We start from the raw sequence: 16,588 nt of genomic DNA on the forward strand, positions 1-16,588 counted from the left end.
TGTTCTGGAAGTTTCGATTTAAATATAATGTGGATTCTCTGCAGACGTTCACAGCATAACCGAGCTCGCCACTTGTTCACACGTTGTGCATTGCCAACATAGCCAGCAAATATAGTAAGTGAAAGCAAAAGCACTGCAGATTCTGGAAATCTGAGAGAAAACAACAAGAAGTCGGGGGGGGGGGAGGCTGTCAGTCTTAAATGTTAACTCTTTCTCTTTCTACAGCTGTTGCCAGACTTGTGCGAGTCTGGTTGGACTGAATCAACCTGATTCTATTCTGAATGACACTTATTTTTTACAGAAAACAGCAGCTTCAGTAAATATTTTGGTAAAATTGCTCTAAATGTTGGTAAGGAAGGAAACAAGAATGCCATAAGCTCACCTTCAGACCAAGAAACCTTCCCTAAACCGAACCATGGACCACTTATCAATGCTATGGTACCAGCAGATTGCCAGAAACATCAAATCAACACTCACTCTCAATGGTGACAATTTGCACATCACCAGTTTCCATCTCATCTAACTATAGGACTCCTCTTAACAAACTGAACATGATTTGTTCTGAAGATATGTGTGATGGTGACAAGGTTAGGTTATTTCCCATATTGAGAAGATGGTGTGGGCATTCATGATAACAATTGACTTTTACACCCTGAGGGACTTTAAAGTTATGCTGAAATGTACCAAGAGTCAACAAAGTGGGAGCAGTGTCACCAAGTAGGGCAGCAACAATGGAAGTCAGAAGTTGCTTAGAGGTCAAGGGCAAGTTTCCAATGTCATGGTTAGAGAAGCTATTGGTGTGAAATGTAAAATACAGAAGATGTTAAAAATCTGAAATCAAAAGAGAAAGAGGTAGAAATTCACAGGAGGCCATTAGCATCTGAGCAGAGAGAAGTAAAGTTAAAGTTTGAAGTGTTCTACTTTACAGAAAAAGGGTATGTCTCTTGAGAATTAAGAAGAGGAATTTTTTCAGCCAGAGGCTTATGAAGCTGTGGGAATTCATTGCCACAGATAGCAGTGGAGGCCAAGTCATTCGGTGTAAGTAGGGCAGAGACTGTGAAGTTTTTAATTGGTAAAGGGGTTGAGGATTATGGGGAGAGTGTGCGAGGATGGGGTTGAGAGAAACGTCAGTCATGACTGAACAATGGAGCAGACTTGATGGGCTGAATAGTCTAATTTTGCTCCCATATCTTAAGGTATTGTAGTCCTAAATCTATGCATCATTACTTTGTATTTCAGTTAGCTTAATAAGTATACTCACAGAAGCGAGTTTAATAATACTGGAACTAGAAGTGGGGGCAAACTGTGGAATAAAGTTGAAAAGTTGATCATTCCCCAGGTCAGGCAGCACCTATTAATCAAGAGTGCCAACGTTGCCAGATAATAAAATTTCATGAGAAATCATTTGTTGGAGACAAGGTCTGCAGTCTTGTAATTACTTCATTTAGAGAGGAGGTGTTCCTGGCAAGAGAATTATTGTTGAATGTTGCTGTAGGACATCCTTGCATAAATGCATATAGTACTCATGGTAGAAATGCTTTACAGGTAGCAGCCGGGGCTCAGCCAAAATCAAGACACATATTTCCAACACTACTTTTTGTTTTAATTTCAAATTTACAACATCAGCAGTATTTTGCTTTTGGAAAATTATAATGTCCACTCAGTAAGTGATGAGCCTCTGTTTTGACTGAGGATGCTGCCCGCTCCAAGGCAGTCAAAGAGGGAGGACTAGTAGCCATGGTGAGAGAGGAGGTGGAGTGTGTGTGTGTGTGTGTGCGTGCGTGTGTGTGTGTGCGCGCGTGCATGCGTGCGTGCGTGTCCTAGGATAACTGCAAAGAATCGAAGTTAACAGCAGAAATTCTGGAAGTCGTCAGCAAGGATGAGAAACGACGACTGTCAGGTATGGAGGCACCAATTCAAAGGATCAGGGAAAAAAACTGCAGAGGATTATGAATACAGCCAGCTCCACTGTGGGCTCTGGCATCTCCATCTCCAAGGACTTCTTCAAAAGATGATGTCTCAGGAAGACAGCATATATCATGAAGGACCCACCCCCCCCATCAGGACACGCCTCTTCTCATTCTCTCCATCAGGGAGCAGGGGGTAGGTGCAGGATCCTGAAGACACACATTCACCTCCCCTGCCACCAGATTTCCAAATGGTACATGACCCATGAACTCTACTTCACTATTTTGCTCCCTTTATGCACTGTTTGCACTATGGTAACTGACCTCAGGAAAGCAAGAGGACCTAATGAGCTCCACTACTCATAAATGGTGAGGTGGTGGAAAGGGTCTCCAGTTCCAAGTTTTTGGGGATGAACATCACCGAGCAGCTCTCCTGATCCATCAACACAACCTTACCGGTAGGGAAAGCGTTATAGTGACTATGTTACTTAAGGAGAGCTAACCTGCCTCAAAAATTGCTGGCCAACTTTTACCAATGTGCAATAGAGAGCACATGACAGTGTGCTACACTACCTGCAGCAGGACAGATTTCAAAGCACTCCAACGGGTGATTAGTACAGCTCAGCGCATCTTTGGGACTCAACTGTCAGACCTGGAGACAATCTACAACTCCCGATGCCTACTGCACACTCGTAACGTCATTAAAGATCCCTCACATCCTGTTCACTCTCCTGCCATCTGGTAGGAGAGACAGAAACATCGTAGCCAAGACAGATTGAAAAACAACTTTTTCCCGAGGGTTGTTGTGCAGCTGAATAATGGGACATTCTGGCTTGCCAATGGCCTTTGAGTGTTATGCACTATCTAAGTCGCTTGCTGCATGTGAATGTGGGAACTATTTTTAAATTAAGTTCCACCGCATGCATTGTAAATATCTGTTTTGCACAGACTGGAGTGGTACCATTATCTTCTTGTCTTGAGGGATGTCAATAAAGTTCTATTCTATTTATTTATTTTTTATTTGTCATTTATAGTAATATTTTTATGTATTGCTCTGTACTGGTGCCAAAAAACAATAAATTTCATGACTTACTGTACGTCAGTGATAATAAAACTAATTCTGATTCAGCTGCAAACAAGTAAACTGTATTTACTGACAGAGACTAGAGAAGGAAATGGCTCATGAACCTCTCCCTTTTGGAATCTGTGCCAGTGTTTGGAAAGGTAAATAATCCTCGAGAACAGCCACAGTTATGCACATTCCTGGCACATTTAGCAGTGGATCCTTTAGGTGATACTAATAAACTCTTGCTTTCCCACCATGGGAGATTAACAATGATCATTCTGCCACAGTGTACAAAATGGTCCACAGTTCCAATTTATCCTTCAGCATCACATCCACTGCTCTGTGTGCCTTTGAGCAGGGTTCAAATTCAAAAACAAGGCGTACATCTCCTCAGAGACCTACAGTGTGTTGATAAAGGGTGAACTTGGACGATCACACAGAGAGCTGGAGGAACCCAGCAGACCAGGGAGCATCAATGGATGGGAATATCAATGAAGGGGAATAAATCGACCTTCCTGATGAACTGGACTGCACACAATATTCTATATAAACTTACCAATGGAATTGGAATTGAAATTGTTTTATTATTGTCACATGTACTAAGATACAGTGAAAAGCACGTCTTGCACACAGCCCATATAGATCAAATGATTATATGGGGCACTGAAAAGCATCAAGTACAGTAATTATAATAACAGAGAGAAGATATGCTTCAATCTAGTCTTATTACCATCTTGCATCTACCTGCTCTTTTTTGTTCCCATTTATTGCTCGGTATGCATTTCCAGTCTGTTATTTGTGGCTTAGAAATGAAAACCAGGCACAAATCCTAACCTTACCATAAAACCCACTGATAACAGGGGCGCTCTAGTAGTCTGGTGTACTGACCTCTATCTTGCCAAGGCTCAGCAACAACTCACTGATACCTCCTCTTATTTACCCCTTGATTATGACCACACTAAGGAGCACCAGGCCATTGTCTCCCACACCATCACCAATCTTATCAGCTCTGGAGATCTCCCATCCACCGCCACCGACTTCATAATTCCCGCACTCTGCACTTCCAGTTTCCACCTCCTACCCAAGATCCACTAACCTGCCTGTCCAGGTAGACCCATCGTTTCAGCTTGCTCCTGCCCCACCGAACTCATCTCTGCATACCTTGACACCGTCTTAACCCCCCTTGTTCAATCTCTCCCCACCTATGTTCATGACATTTCTCATGCTCTGGATTTTTTCAAAGATTTTAAGTTCCCTGGCCCCCATCATCTTATTTTCACCATGGATGTCCAGTCCCTATATACTTCAATCTCCCACTAGGGAGGTCTCAAAGCTCTCTGTTTCTTTTTGGATTCCAGACCCAACCAGTTCCCCTTTACCACCGCTCTCCTCCGTCTAGCGGATTTGATCCTTACTCTTAATAATTTCTCATTTGGCTCCTCCCACTTCCTTCAAACTAAAGGTGTAGGCATGGGCACCTGTATGGGTCCCAGATATGCCTGCCTTTTCATTGGCTATGAGGAACAGTCCATGTTCCAAGTCTATACGGGTATCCGTCCCCCACTTTTCCTTTGCTACATCGACGACTGCATTGGAGCTGCCTCCTGCACCCATGCTGAGCTCGTTGACTTCATCTACTTTGCCTCCAACTTCCACCCTGCCATCAAATTTACCTGGTCCATTTCCAACACCTCCCTCCCCTTTCTTGATCTCTCTGACTCTGTCTCTGGAGACAGCTTATCTACTGATGTCTACTATATGCCCACAGACTCTCACAGCTACCTGGACTATTCCTCTTCCCACCCTGTTACTTGTAAAAATGCCATCCCCTTCTCTCAGTTCCTCCGTCTCTGCCAAATTTGCTCTCAGAATGAGGCTTTTCATTCCAGGATGAAGGAGATATCTTCCTTTTTAAAGAAAGGGGCTTCCCTTCCTCCACCATCAACTCTACCCTCAAACGCATCTCTCCCATTTCCCGCACATCTGCTCTCACCCCATCCTCCCTCCACCCCTCTTGGGATAGGGTTCCCCTTGTCCTCTCCTATCACCCCACCAGCCTCCGGGTCCAACATATAATTCTCCGTAACTTCTGCCACCTCCAATGGGATCCCACTACCAAGCACATCTTTCTCTTCCCCCTACTTTCTGCTTTCTGCAGGGATCGCTCCCTACGTGACTCCCTTGTCCATTTGTCCCCCCCCATCCCTTCCCACTGATCTCCCTCCTGACACTTATCCTTGCAAGTGGAACAAGTGCTACACCTGCCCTTACACTTCCTCCCTCACCACCATTCAGGGCCCCAGACAGTCCTTCCAGGTGAGGCGACACTTCACCTGTGAGTTGGCTGGTGTGGTATACTGCGTCCGGTGCTCCCGGTGTGGCCTTTTATATATTGGTGAGACCCGACGCAGACTGGGAGACCGTTTTGCTGAACACCTACACTCGGTCCGCCAGAGAAAGCAGGATCTCCCAGTGGCCACACATTTTAATTCCACATCCCATCCCCTTTCCGATATATCAATCCATGGCCTCCTCTACTGTCGAGATGAAGCCACACTCAGGTTGGAGGAACAACACCTTATATTCCATCTGAGTAGACTCCAACCTGATGGCATGAAGATTGATTTCTTTAATTTCTGTTAATGCTCCTCCTCCCCTTCTTACTCCATCCCTATTTTTTTTCTCTCTCTCTTCCCCTCTCACAATAACTCCTTGCCTGTTCTCCATCTTCCTCTGGTGCTCTCCTCCCCCTTTCTTTCTTCCAAGGCCTTCTGTCCTATGTTATTCTCCCTTCTCCAGCTTTGTATCCCTTTTGCCAATCAACTTCCCAGATCCTAGCTTCCTCCCTCCTCCTCCTGTCTTCTCCTATCATTTTGGGTCTCCTCCTCCCCAGCCCACTTTCAAAATCTCTTACTATCTCTTTTTTCCATTAGTCCTGATGAAGGGTCTTGACCTGAAATGTCGACTGTACTCTTCCTATAGATATTGCCTGGCCTGCTGCGTTCCCCCAGCATTGTGTGCATTACACCATTATTTTTGATGCACGAGCTATCTCCAACAAACATAAGAATGGACCAGAGTTGATTTGTACATCTATAATATGACACACCAATTTCTGAACTCACTGGCCTGACCAATGCCAAATGCCTTCTTCACTACCCTGTCTACCTGTGTCACCACTTTCAGGGAAGAATGAATCTGTACCCCTAGGAATCCTTGTTCACTCTCCCTACCAGTGTAATACAGAAGAAGGGCGATGGGAAGAGGCTTGAGTAGACAAGAGCATCGTGAAGGTTCTTGGCCCAAATGTTGTCTGTTTACTCCCCTCACCAGATGCTGCCTGACCTGCTGGGTTCCTCAAGCATTTTGGGTGTCGCTCAAGATTTCCATCAGCTGCAGAATCCCTTGTGTTCAGAACTTGGAGCATGAAAGGTTCCAGCACATGTTGGGTGGAGAATGGTTTCCATTCTTCCTTTAACATCTTTTCCATGTTTTTCTTCAACTAGCCAAGAAGCTGAAACTTTGGAGCAGGAGAACCAGACTTGCTTCTCAACATCACTGCCAAGCTTTCTCAAGAGATTAATTAATGTGGTCTTTGTAACACTGAGATTAATATCTCACTTCAATCCCTCATTTTGTTCCCTTACTTCTAACATTCTGGGGAAGCTTCTAAAATTAACATTAATCCTTTAACATCCAGCAGCTTGTAGAAGAACAAGAGAATTCAAATAGGGGCCACAAGCACCCTCAGAGGAGCTAATGGGTGGATTCATCTATATGATGAGTAAGGCTCATTTGACATGACTTAATGCTTACATCCTTTGGGGAAGACATGTTTCCGGATAAACAAAAGAGGAGATGTGTCAGTGAACTGTGAGCTTATGTACTGTAGAGGTCCTTATATAGCATGCTTTTGTGCGTATGCGCCGGCCGCGCATGCGGCCTGTTAAAGCCGCTCCGACTAGTTTTCTTACTTTTCTAATGTCTGTCTGTCTAAGGTTGCATGTTTCATAGCACATTTCATAGGATATTGCAAGTGAGGTGATTACTTTAAAGCAACAGCTATCAATCATTCTCACTGGTAGCTCATTCCACACTCTCACCATCCTGAGTGAAGAAGTTCCTCTTAAAAATTTCACATTTCACCTTTAACTTATGATTTCTAGTTCGAGTTTCACCAAACCTCAGTTCAAAAGTTCAAAGTTCAAAGTTAATTTATTGTCAAAGTATAGTAAGTGCCATAGAAAACCCTGAGATTTGTTTTCTTGCAGGTGTACTCATTAAGTCCAGGAACCATAATAGAATCAATGGAAGATGACCCAATAAGATAGACAAACAACCAATGTGCAAACACAACAAACTATGCAAATACAGAAAGAAAAAAAATAAATAAACACTAAATATTGAGGATATAACAGGGTCCATGAGTTCTTGAAAATGAGTCCATAGGTTGTGGGAACATCTCAAAGATGGGGCAAGTGAAGTTGAGTCAAGTTATCCCCTTTGATTCAAGAGCTTGATGTTCAAGAGGTGATAACTGTTCCTGAACATGGTGGTGTGAATCCTGAGACGCCTGTACCTTCTTCCTGATGGCAGCAGCAAGAAGAGAGCATAGCTTTGGTGGTGGGAGTCCATGATGATGGATGCTGCTTTTCTGTGACAGTGCCCTTTATAGATGTGTCACATGGTGGGGAGGGCTTTACCTGTGATGGACTGGGCTGTATTCACTCCTTTTTGTAAGGTTTTCCATTCAAGGAAATTTGTGTTTCCATACCAGGCTGTGATACAGCCAGGACGTTTTAAAATGGACCTCAGGGGAAATCTTTCACACAAAAAGTGACAGGTCTGTGGAGTGAGAGTCTGTCTAGTGGAATCTACAAATGCAGGGGCAATTACAATACTTAAAAGTGATGGGTATGTGGAATGAGATTCCATCTAGAGGAATCTATAAAGGCAATTACAATATTAAAAAAATTGTTTAGAAAGGTAAATGGACAGAAAAGGTTTAAAGGACATGGGCCAAAAAACAGCAAATGGCACTAGCTGGTTAGTATGGGTGAGTCGGACCAAATGGCCTGTTTCTATGGTGTATAACTCTAAGAGACTCGTGTGCTTTTTTCAAACTTCTTCCTTTCATGTGTTTTAGTTTCTCTTTTATCTGTGCTTCACGATGGTAACATTACGCCAAGACAGAAACCTGAGAAAAGTCAAAACAATTCAGTATTGTTTGCTCGCATTAGTGTTCAGCCACGTAAACAGCAGGACCTTAGCTCAATGTTCCCTGTTCAAATATTTCCAATGGGCTGTAAATGAACATTTCACACATACACCATTCAACAAGAACAGAAGTGACGCTGGTCAATGTGCAATGGCGATCAGGGGACTGTGACAGAAAATCTGCACGATATGATGGAGCAGGTAAGTAGAATGCTAGGAAATTCCCAACCATTCCCAAAACAACTGGCCAGGAGAGGGAGTCAAAAACGAGAAGAGAGATTTAATAAGGTGTCAAAGGGCTTGTTAAAACTTCCATTGTCAAGAGAAGATGCACAAGTGTCCCCAGCACTGGGAAACAAGATGGAGCACTCAAGGGGAAATGTAGAACACAGAACAGAACATCACAGGACTAGCCCTTTTAGCCCACAATCTCTCTTTGGTCTGCACACAATCCATATTGCTTCATTCCCTGTACATTCATAAGTCATTCTAAAAGCCTCTTAAGCATCATCATTGTTTCTGCTTCCACCACTATTCCATTCCAGGAACCTATCACTCCATTATAGATAAAAATACACTGCACAATTCCTTTAAACCTTCCCCCTCTCACCTTAAATACATATCCTCTAGTACTTTACATGCCAACCCTTAGATAACAATTCTGTCTACATGAACTTTGTTCTCATAATTTCATCATTTCTGTCACGTCTCCCCTTGGCCTCTGATGCACTTGAGAGAGCAATACAAGTTTGCCTAACCTCTCCTTATAACTCGTACCGTCTAATCCAGGTAGCAGCCTGGGAAATCTTTCCAAAGCCTCCACATCATTTCTGTAATGGAGCGACTAGAACTGCAAAGAGCGGCCTAACCAAAGTTTTATACAAGACTTCCTGATTCTTATACTTAATTCCTGGAACAATGAAGGTATGCATGCTGTACTGATGAAGTCCTCATTAAAGTGTCTGGGCCTGAAATATTGACTGCTTATTCCCCTCCATAGACTCTGCCTGACTTGTTGAGTTCCTCCACTATTTTGTGTGTGCTGTTGAAGATTTCCAACATCTGCAGAACCTCTTGCATTTGAATGGACTGTACTCTTCCTTTACCATTCTATCTACTTCTATGGAGAAACATCTAGAAGCAGTGAGGTTCCAAAACATGTGATCTAAGTAAAAACGTCAGCTTTACAAAGCAAACGGGGCCTGTCAGGATTTAATAGCAAAACTAGGAATTGCTTGGGTTAATAGTAACTAGCGTTACTTAGCAAGGGCCAATAAAAAGAAGCAAGGTTAATGCAGAGTGGCCTTCGTTGGAGTGGACAGTGTTAGAGTGGTCAGGCTTTCGCTCAACAGGCTTGGGTGAGAACAAGCACAGGCTAGAACGTAAAGTGTGAGAAGTTAGAGGCATAGCAGGTGTAGGCAGTGAAATGTTCCTCCTATGAGATGTGGGATTTCAGGCTACCAAATGGTCTCGCTGACGACTACATTTGCAGGAAGTTCTCCCAACTTCAGCTCCTGACTGACAAGGTCAAGGAACTGCAGCTGGAACTGGACACACTTAGGGTAATCCGGAAGGGTGAAAACTTCATAGCAAGTCTTTTCCTGAGGTGGTCACACCCTGAGTGCAAGCTTCAGAGAGTAGATGGGTGACCACTAGAAGTGAGGGGAGTAAGCAGTCAGTGCAGGGCTGCCCCCTGTGGCCATTCCCCTCAGCATACCTCTGAAAAATGCTGGGGATGACTGGGGAGGGCTCAGCAGCAGCAGCCAGGCTGGTGGCACTGTGCCAGCTCTGAGGCTTAGCAGGGAAGGGTAAAGTCGAGCAGAGTGATAGGAGGCTCAATAGATAGGGAGGGAGGGATGGACAGAAGATTCCATGGCTGCAAGAGAAGCCAAGATAACATGTTTCCTCCCAAGTATTAGGGTCCAGACCTCTGGATAATTGGGATATTTCCTGGGGAAGGTATGATCTGTACAAAAAAGAATGGCTTACATTGGAACCTGAGAGAGACCAATATCTTTGAGGGCAGGTTTGCTGGAGCTGTTGGGGAGTTGGCAAGGGATGAGAACCAGAGTGATAGGGCTGAGGATGGGGCAGTTGCTGTGTGTAGGGAGACTGTGAGGAAGGGCAGATGACAGGGCAAAATTACTGTCAGTGGGATGAGGTGAAGTGTAACATGGGGGCAAAATCAGAAAGAGTGATGAATACAGGACTTACGGTGTTATATTTGAATGTATACAGAATAAGGTAGATGATCTTGTAGTTCAGTCAGTGATTGGCAGGTATGATGTTGTGGACATCAATGAGACGTGGCTGAGACATTGTTAACATCTAAGGATACACAAAAGGACAGGCAGGTAGGCAGAGGGGTGGATGTAGAATCGTTGTGGCTAGGGTTAAGAAACTGCGAGGGTAAAAAGACCCAGATGGAAGCTGTATTCAGGTCTCTGAATAGGAGCCAGGATATGGGATGTAAGTTACACTGGGAGATAGAAAAGACATGTAATAAGAGCATTGTTATGATAGTCATGGGAGGTTTCAATTTTCAGGTAGATTGGGAAAATCAGATTAGTGCTGGATCCCAAAAGGGAATTTGTAGAATGCTTAGGAGATGGCTTTTTAGAGGCATGAGAGAGGAGCTGGCACAAGATAATTGGAAGGAGACACTAGTTAGGGATGATAGGTGAACAGCAATGGTTAGAGTTTCTGGGGGCAATTTGGAAGGCAAAGGATAGATTCATCCCAAAGATGAAGTATTCTAAGGGGAGTATGAGGCAACTGTGGCTGACAAAGGAAGTCAAAGACAGCAAAAGAGAGGGCAGATAATGTTAACATAAATTAGTGAAAAGTTAGAGGATTGATAAGCTTTAAAAAAAACCAACAGAAGGCAACTAAAAAAACCATAAGGAGAGCAAAGATTAAATATAATAGTAAGCTAGCCAATAATATTAAAGAGGATACCAAAAACTTTTTCAGATACATAAAGAGTAAAAGAGAGGCGAGAGTAGATATTGGAAGGCAGGAAAGTGATGCTGGAGAGGTAGTTATGGGGAAGAAAGAAGTGGTGGAGGAAGTTCACAAGGATGATTCCAGGAATTAAAGGGTTATCATACAAGAAACGTTTGATGGCTCTGGGTCTGTACTCGTTGAAATTCAGAAGGATGAAGGGGGATCTCATTGAAACCTTTCAAATGTTGAAAGTCCTAGACAGAGTAGATGTGGAAAGGATGTTTCCCATGGTGGGAGAGTCTAGGACAAGAAGCCACAGCCTCAGGATAGAGGGGTCTCCTTTCAAAACAGAGATGCGGAGACATTTTTTTAGCCAAAGGGTGGTGAGTTTGTGGAATTGGTTGCCACATGCAGCTGTAGAGGCCAGGTCATTGGGTGTATTTAAGGCCGAGATTGATAGGTTCTTGATTGGATGTGACATCAAAGGTTGTGGGGAGAAGGCTGGGAACTGGGTTTGAGGAGGAGACAGAAAAAAACGATCAGCATGATTGGCGGAGCAGACTTGATTTGTTGGAATTCTTTGAGGAAATAACAGGCAGGATAGACCAAGGAGAGTCAGTGGATTGGGATCGTTTCTCTTCACATTATATTTCAATGATTTGACTGTCAGAATCGATGGCTTAGTGACCAAGTTTGCAGATAATACAAAGATAGTTGGGGGGGGGGCAGATAATGTTGAGGAAGCAGGGAGTCTTCAGATAAACTTGGACAGTTTGGGAGAATAGATAAAGAAGTAGCAGATGGAATATAGTGTAGGGAAGTGTTTGATCATTCAATTGATAGAAGGCATAAAGGTGTACATTATTTTCTAAATGGGGAGAAAATTCAAAAAATCAGTGGTGCAAAGGGACTTGGGAGTCCTTGTGCAGAATTCCCTCAAGATTGAGTCTGTGGTCAGGAAAACAATTGCAATGTTAGCATTCAATTTGAGAGGACTAGAATACAAGAGCAAGGATGTAATGCTGAGGCTTTATAAGGCATTGCTCAGAACACACTTGGAATATTGTGAGCAGTTTTGGGCCTGTTATCTAAGAAAACACGTGCTGGCATTGTGGAGGGTCCAGAGGAGGTTCACGAGAATGGTTGCAGGAATGAAATAGTCATTGTATGAGAAGCATTTGATGGCTCTGAGCCTTCAGTCACTGGAATTTAGAAGACTGGGGGGCGGGGGGGAATGTCATTGAAATCTATTGAATATTGAAAGACTAGATAGAGTGGATATGGAGAGGATGGTTCATTTAGTGAATGACTCTAGGACCAGAAGGCACAGCTTCAGAGCAGAGGGACGACTATTTAGAACAGAGATGAGAATGAGTTTCTTCAGCCAGAGAATTGTGAATCTGTCGAATTTGTTGCTATGGATGGTTGTGGTGGCCAAGTCATTGAGAATATTTAAAGCAGAGGTTGATAAGTTCTTTGTTAGTCAGGGTGCTAAAGGTTATGGTGCAAGACAGGAAAATGGGGTTGAGAGAGTTAATAAGTCAGCCATGATGAAATTGCAGAGCACACTTGATGGGCTGAGTGGCCTAATTCAGGGGCAGAATTGACAAGAACATATGAGAATGGAGGCAGAATGGAGAGAAAAGCACAGAAAAATATAATTAAATGAGTAGCCCAGAACACTTGGGGGAAATACATTCCATCAGCTCTAACTAATGAAAGATTCCATCTGAAGAAAAGGGGTAAAGCAAATTACATGAGACGATGGTAAAATAATATAATAAGTTTAGGAGAAAAGGAGGAAATATAAAATAGAAATACAAGCCAAACTATAAGGCGGGAAAGGTCTGTTAGTACATAAACAATAAAAAGATCAAAGATCACCACGTTATGTACAAGATAACTGCACAATAGATAGTGCAGAAATAATGAATTACTTATCAGTGTTCATTAATGTTTTAAGACTAGAAAGTATTACATCACTGTGAACAGTGGACAGAATCCATACTGGGCTTGCCACATTTTAATCTTCACTCCACAGAGGAATGATCAATTTAGAGCCTGCAGTGACGTGTGCTTGTGCACAAGGTGTACAGGGAATATTTTTAAGTTCAGATTCTAAGTCTCCGATTTGGGTGGGGTGGGGCATGGTTGGCAATAGCCAACAAGAAGCACACTAACCACACTACTCAGTACCAGGCTGATGGAATCTCAGTAGGAACACTGGAGATCTCACTTGTTCACAAGGACCAGCCTATCTTCAGTGCGATGTTCTTATTTGTAGTGTGTTTAAGCACCGAAAAAGGCATCACTGAGGCTCCACTGAAGTTCAGATAGGGAAAAATGTGGAACTTTCAGCAAACATTTTCATATCCAATAACCTTCCTTCTATTCTGCTGGACAGCTCTGTCCTTTTAATTTCGAGCCAAGCTATAACGTGACAGAAGAGGCACAGAAAATCTTTCCAAGCAAGACTCTAACAAATTTCTACAGGCATATCATGGAGAGCATTCTGACTTGTGGCATCAATGTCTGGTTTGGAGGCAACAATGCACAGGATCAGAAAAAGCTGTGGAAGGTTGTAAATTCAGCCAATTCCATCATAGGCATGAGCCTCCCCACCATCAAGGACATCTTCAAAGGCGATGTCTCAGGAAGGCTGCATCCATCATTCAATACCCTTGCCACCCTGGACACACCCTCTTTGCATTAGTATGATTAGGAAGGAGGTACAGAAGCCTGAAGACACACACCCAACATTTTAGGAACCGCTTCTTTCCCTCCGCCATCTTGAATGGTCAAGAACCCATGAATACTACCTCAATATTTTGTCACTATTCATCTATTGTTATTTTTTTTTGTAACTTCTGCAATTTTTTTTAATGTATTACACTGCACTGCTTCCTTAAAAGAAGTTTCACAACACATATTATGACTTAAGTTCAAGTTTAGTTATCATTGAACTGTACGTGAATACAGCCAGCAAAACAGCATTCCTATGGGGTCAAGTGGAAAAACACAATACCAACAGTCATTCACAGCACAACGTGCATATAGCACATGTAATATGGCAAGGAAACATACAATCACACAAAAAAATACAACAACCCTTGTTTAAGTTATTCTTTGTTTAACAAAACATATATATTAAACAAAGGACGAGTGCCGACTGGATTAAAGATTTTGAAATGATAAGGTGTTCACTAAAGTAAATTCACTGTACATGTTTATATTTACGTGCCTTAAATATAAATTTATCAACAATGTGAAATTTGGGGAAGTCCAGAACAGAGTTCATAGAGTTGCCCAGGTTTTCCTTAGGGGTCTAGCCTCAAATTTTCCAGGTTCCTGAGGTGAAATTAACAAAGGATGTTCCAAACTAAAACTTGACAGACCCTGTTCTGACCCTGATGCTGTCAGGTTTCACTCATACTTCTGGCTCTCGCAACTCTTTTGTGAAAATGACCATGGGCTGTGAATTATTTGATAAATACTTCTGACAATCATCTGCTGTCCACTGCAGATTTGTTTCTCCTACAAACACAAACTTCAAATGCTGGAATAGGCCTGACTAGTCTAGTAGCCACATCCTGCCTGTACTATTCTCACCAGCAGAGAGGACAGTCACTCTTTTGAATATGAAGTAACTAATGTCAGCTGATCCAGTACCTCCTTGACCTGAAATATCACAGAATTTAGAACAATACAGCACAGAAACAATCCCTTTGTTGGGTTTGATTGAGCTATACCAAATTCTGAGGGAATAGAGTAAGTACACAAATGACTTTTCTACTCAAGTTCGGTGAGACTAGAACTGGGTAAGATGAAAGGAGAAATACTTAAGACAATCCTAAGGGGAGGCTTCTTCACTCAGAAGATGGTGAGAGTGGATTGAGCTGCCACTGGTAGTGGTGGATGCAGATTCAATTGAAACATTTATGAGAAGTTTGGATAGGTACATAGGTGAGAAGGGTATAGAGGGCAATAGTCCAGGTGCATGTCAATGGGATTGGACATAAAAGCAGGTTTTCATGTGCTAGATGGGCCAAAGGGCCTATTTCTGTGTTTTTGTGCTCTATGTCTATGACATTGACTGACAATGTTGTACTGAAATAATTAAGCGATGTGCAGAGGATGTTTCTGATTGCGGGTGAGGCTGGGACCGGAAGGCACAGCCTCAAAGTAGAGGGACATTCATCTAGAACAGAGATCAGGGGGAATTTCTTTAGCCAGAGGGTGGCAAATCTGTGGGATTCATTGCCACCGATGGTTGTGGAGACCAAGTCATTGAGTCGATTTAAAGCAGAGGAGGATAGTAATGTTGTCAAAGTTACAGAGAGGAGGAACAGGGATAATAAATCAGCCATGATAGAATGGTGGAGCAGACTCTGTGGGCTGAATGGCCTAATTCTGCTCCTATATCATATGGCCTTATGTACCTGACTTTCCCATGAGAAGCTTTGGGAGCATTCAGATTTGTGTCACCCAGCATTGAGCCAATTTTGCAGACACAGTGGCTAGTCGAGTTTCATTTCTGGTAGGTCAGTCTGAGGAAGTACCCGAAAGCAGGTGGCCTAAAGATATCTTGCAACTGCTACAAGAGGTCTAAAGAATTTTATTGCATATTTATTTTCCTATCTAAGTATCTCTTAAATGCCTCTACCCTCTCTGCCTCCAGTAGTGCTTTCCAGGCACCCAACACCCTCTGTGTAAAAACCTTGCCCCAACATCTTCTTTGAACTCTCCCCTCTTCCCACCTTAAACGCACTTTGACCCCAGGACAAAGATACTGGCTGTCTACTCATTTCTGTCAACTCAGTTTCTCTTTTCACACATGCTACCTGTTTCATTTCCTGATACAAAAGCAGGCAGGCCTGTATTTGAATTTTCCCCAGGGTCTGATGCTTGTTTGGTGACCAGGCCGGGGATGGGAAGTGTGGTCATCAGAGGGAGAGACCTGTTCGCTCTTTGGCCAGTAGGGCTTAGGTGAGGGACACTGACTGAGAATTAACTAGGGAATGTCGGACTCCCCCTTACCTCATGTAAGTTGAGTTCTTTTACTTTCTCTTTCAGTATGACCTGCAAAACAAAGAATGCAGTCAGTCACTCTGAGAACATTTCCGACTTTACAAAGTATCAGCCAATAAAAATCGCAGTGATTCAGACATAAACAAACATTTGCTAATTATTTATTGCTGCTATCTGTGTGAGCTCAACCACTCTCATCTGATGTTTATTTTTCCCATATCTCACTTCCTGTTCCATTTGCCTTATCTCAGTTACTCCCACTGTCTCATTGCTGTTTCAATCCCTTTGAGCCAGAAGGGTTCCACTTTCCAATCAAAAACTGAGTAATGCAATTTCACCCTTATTTCCCTCCTGGATCTTGTGAATATTTCCTATTTAGTGCTTGTGAATGTACTTTTTCCACAAAAGTAGCTGCGAGGCAGTG

General features: G+C 43.0%; 1 protein-coding gene across 9 annotated transcripts in view; it reads right to left on the reverse strand.

The window, feature by feature from the left end:
* The window catches only part of rnf24 (ring finger protein 24), a 181,813-nt gene that overhangs the window by 40,696 nt on the left and 124,529 nt on the right, over positions 1 to 16,588 (reverse strand). For all 9 annotated transcript variants that reach the window (XM_059965683.1, XM_059965679.1, XM_059965682.1 and 6 more), the window contains one exon: positions 16,174 to 16,215. In XM_059965683.1, coding sequence (XP_059821666.1) covers positions 16,174 to 16,215 — 42 coding nt within the window. The remainder of the gene's footprint in view (positions 1 to 16,173; positions 16,216 to 16,588) is intronic.

Source organism: Hypanus sabinus, chromosome 3 (genome assembly GCF_030144855.1).
Source record: "Hypanus sabinus isolate sHypSab1 chromosome 3, sHypSab1.hap1, whole genome shotgun sequence".
Classification (NCBI taxonomy): Eukaryota; Metazoa; Chordata; class Chondrichthyes; order Myliobatiformes; family Dasyatidae; genus Hypanus; species Hypanus sabinus.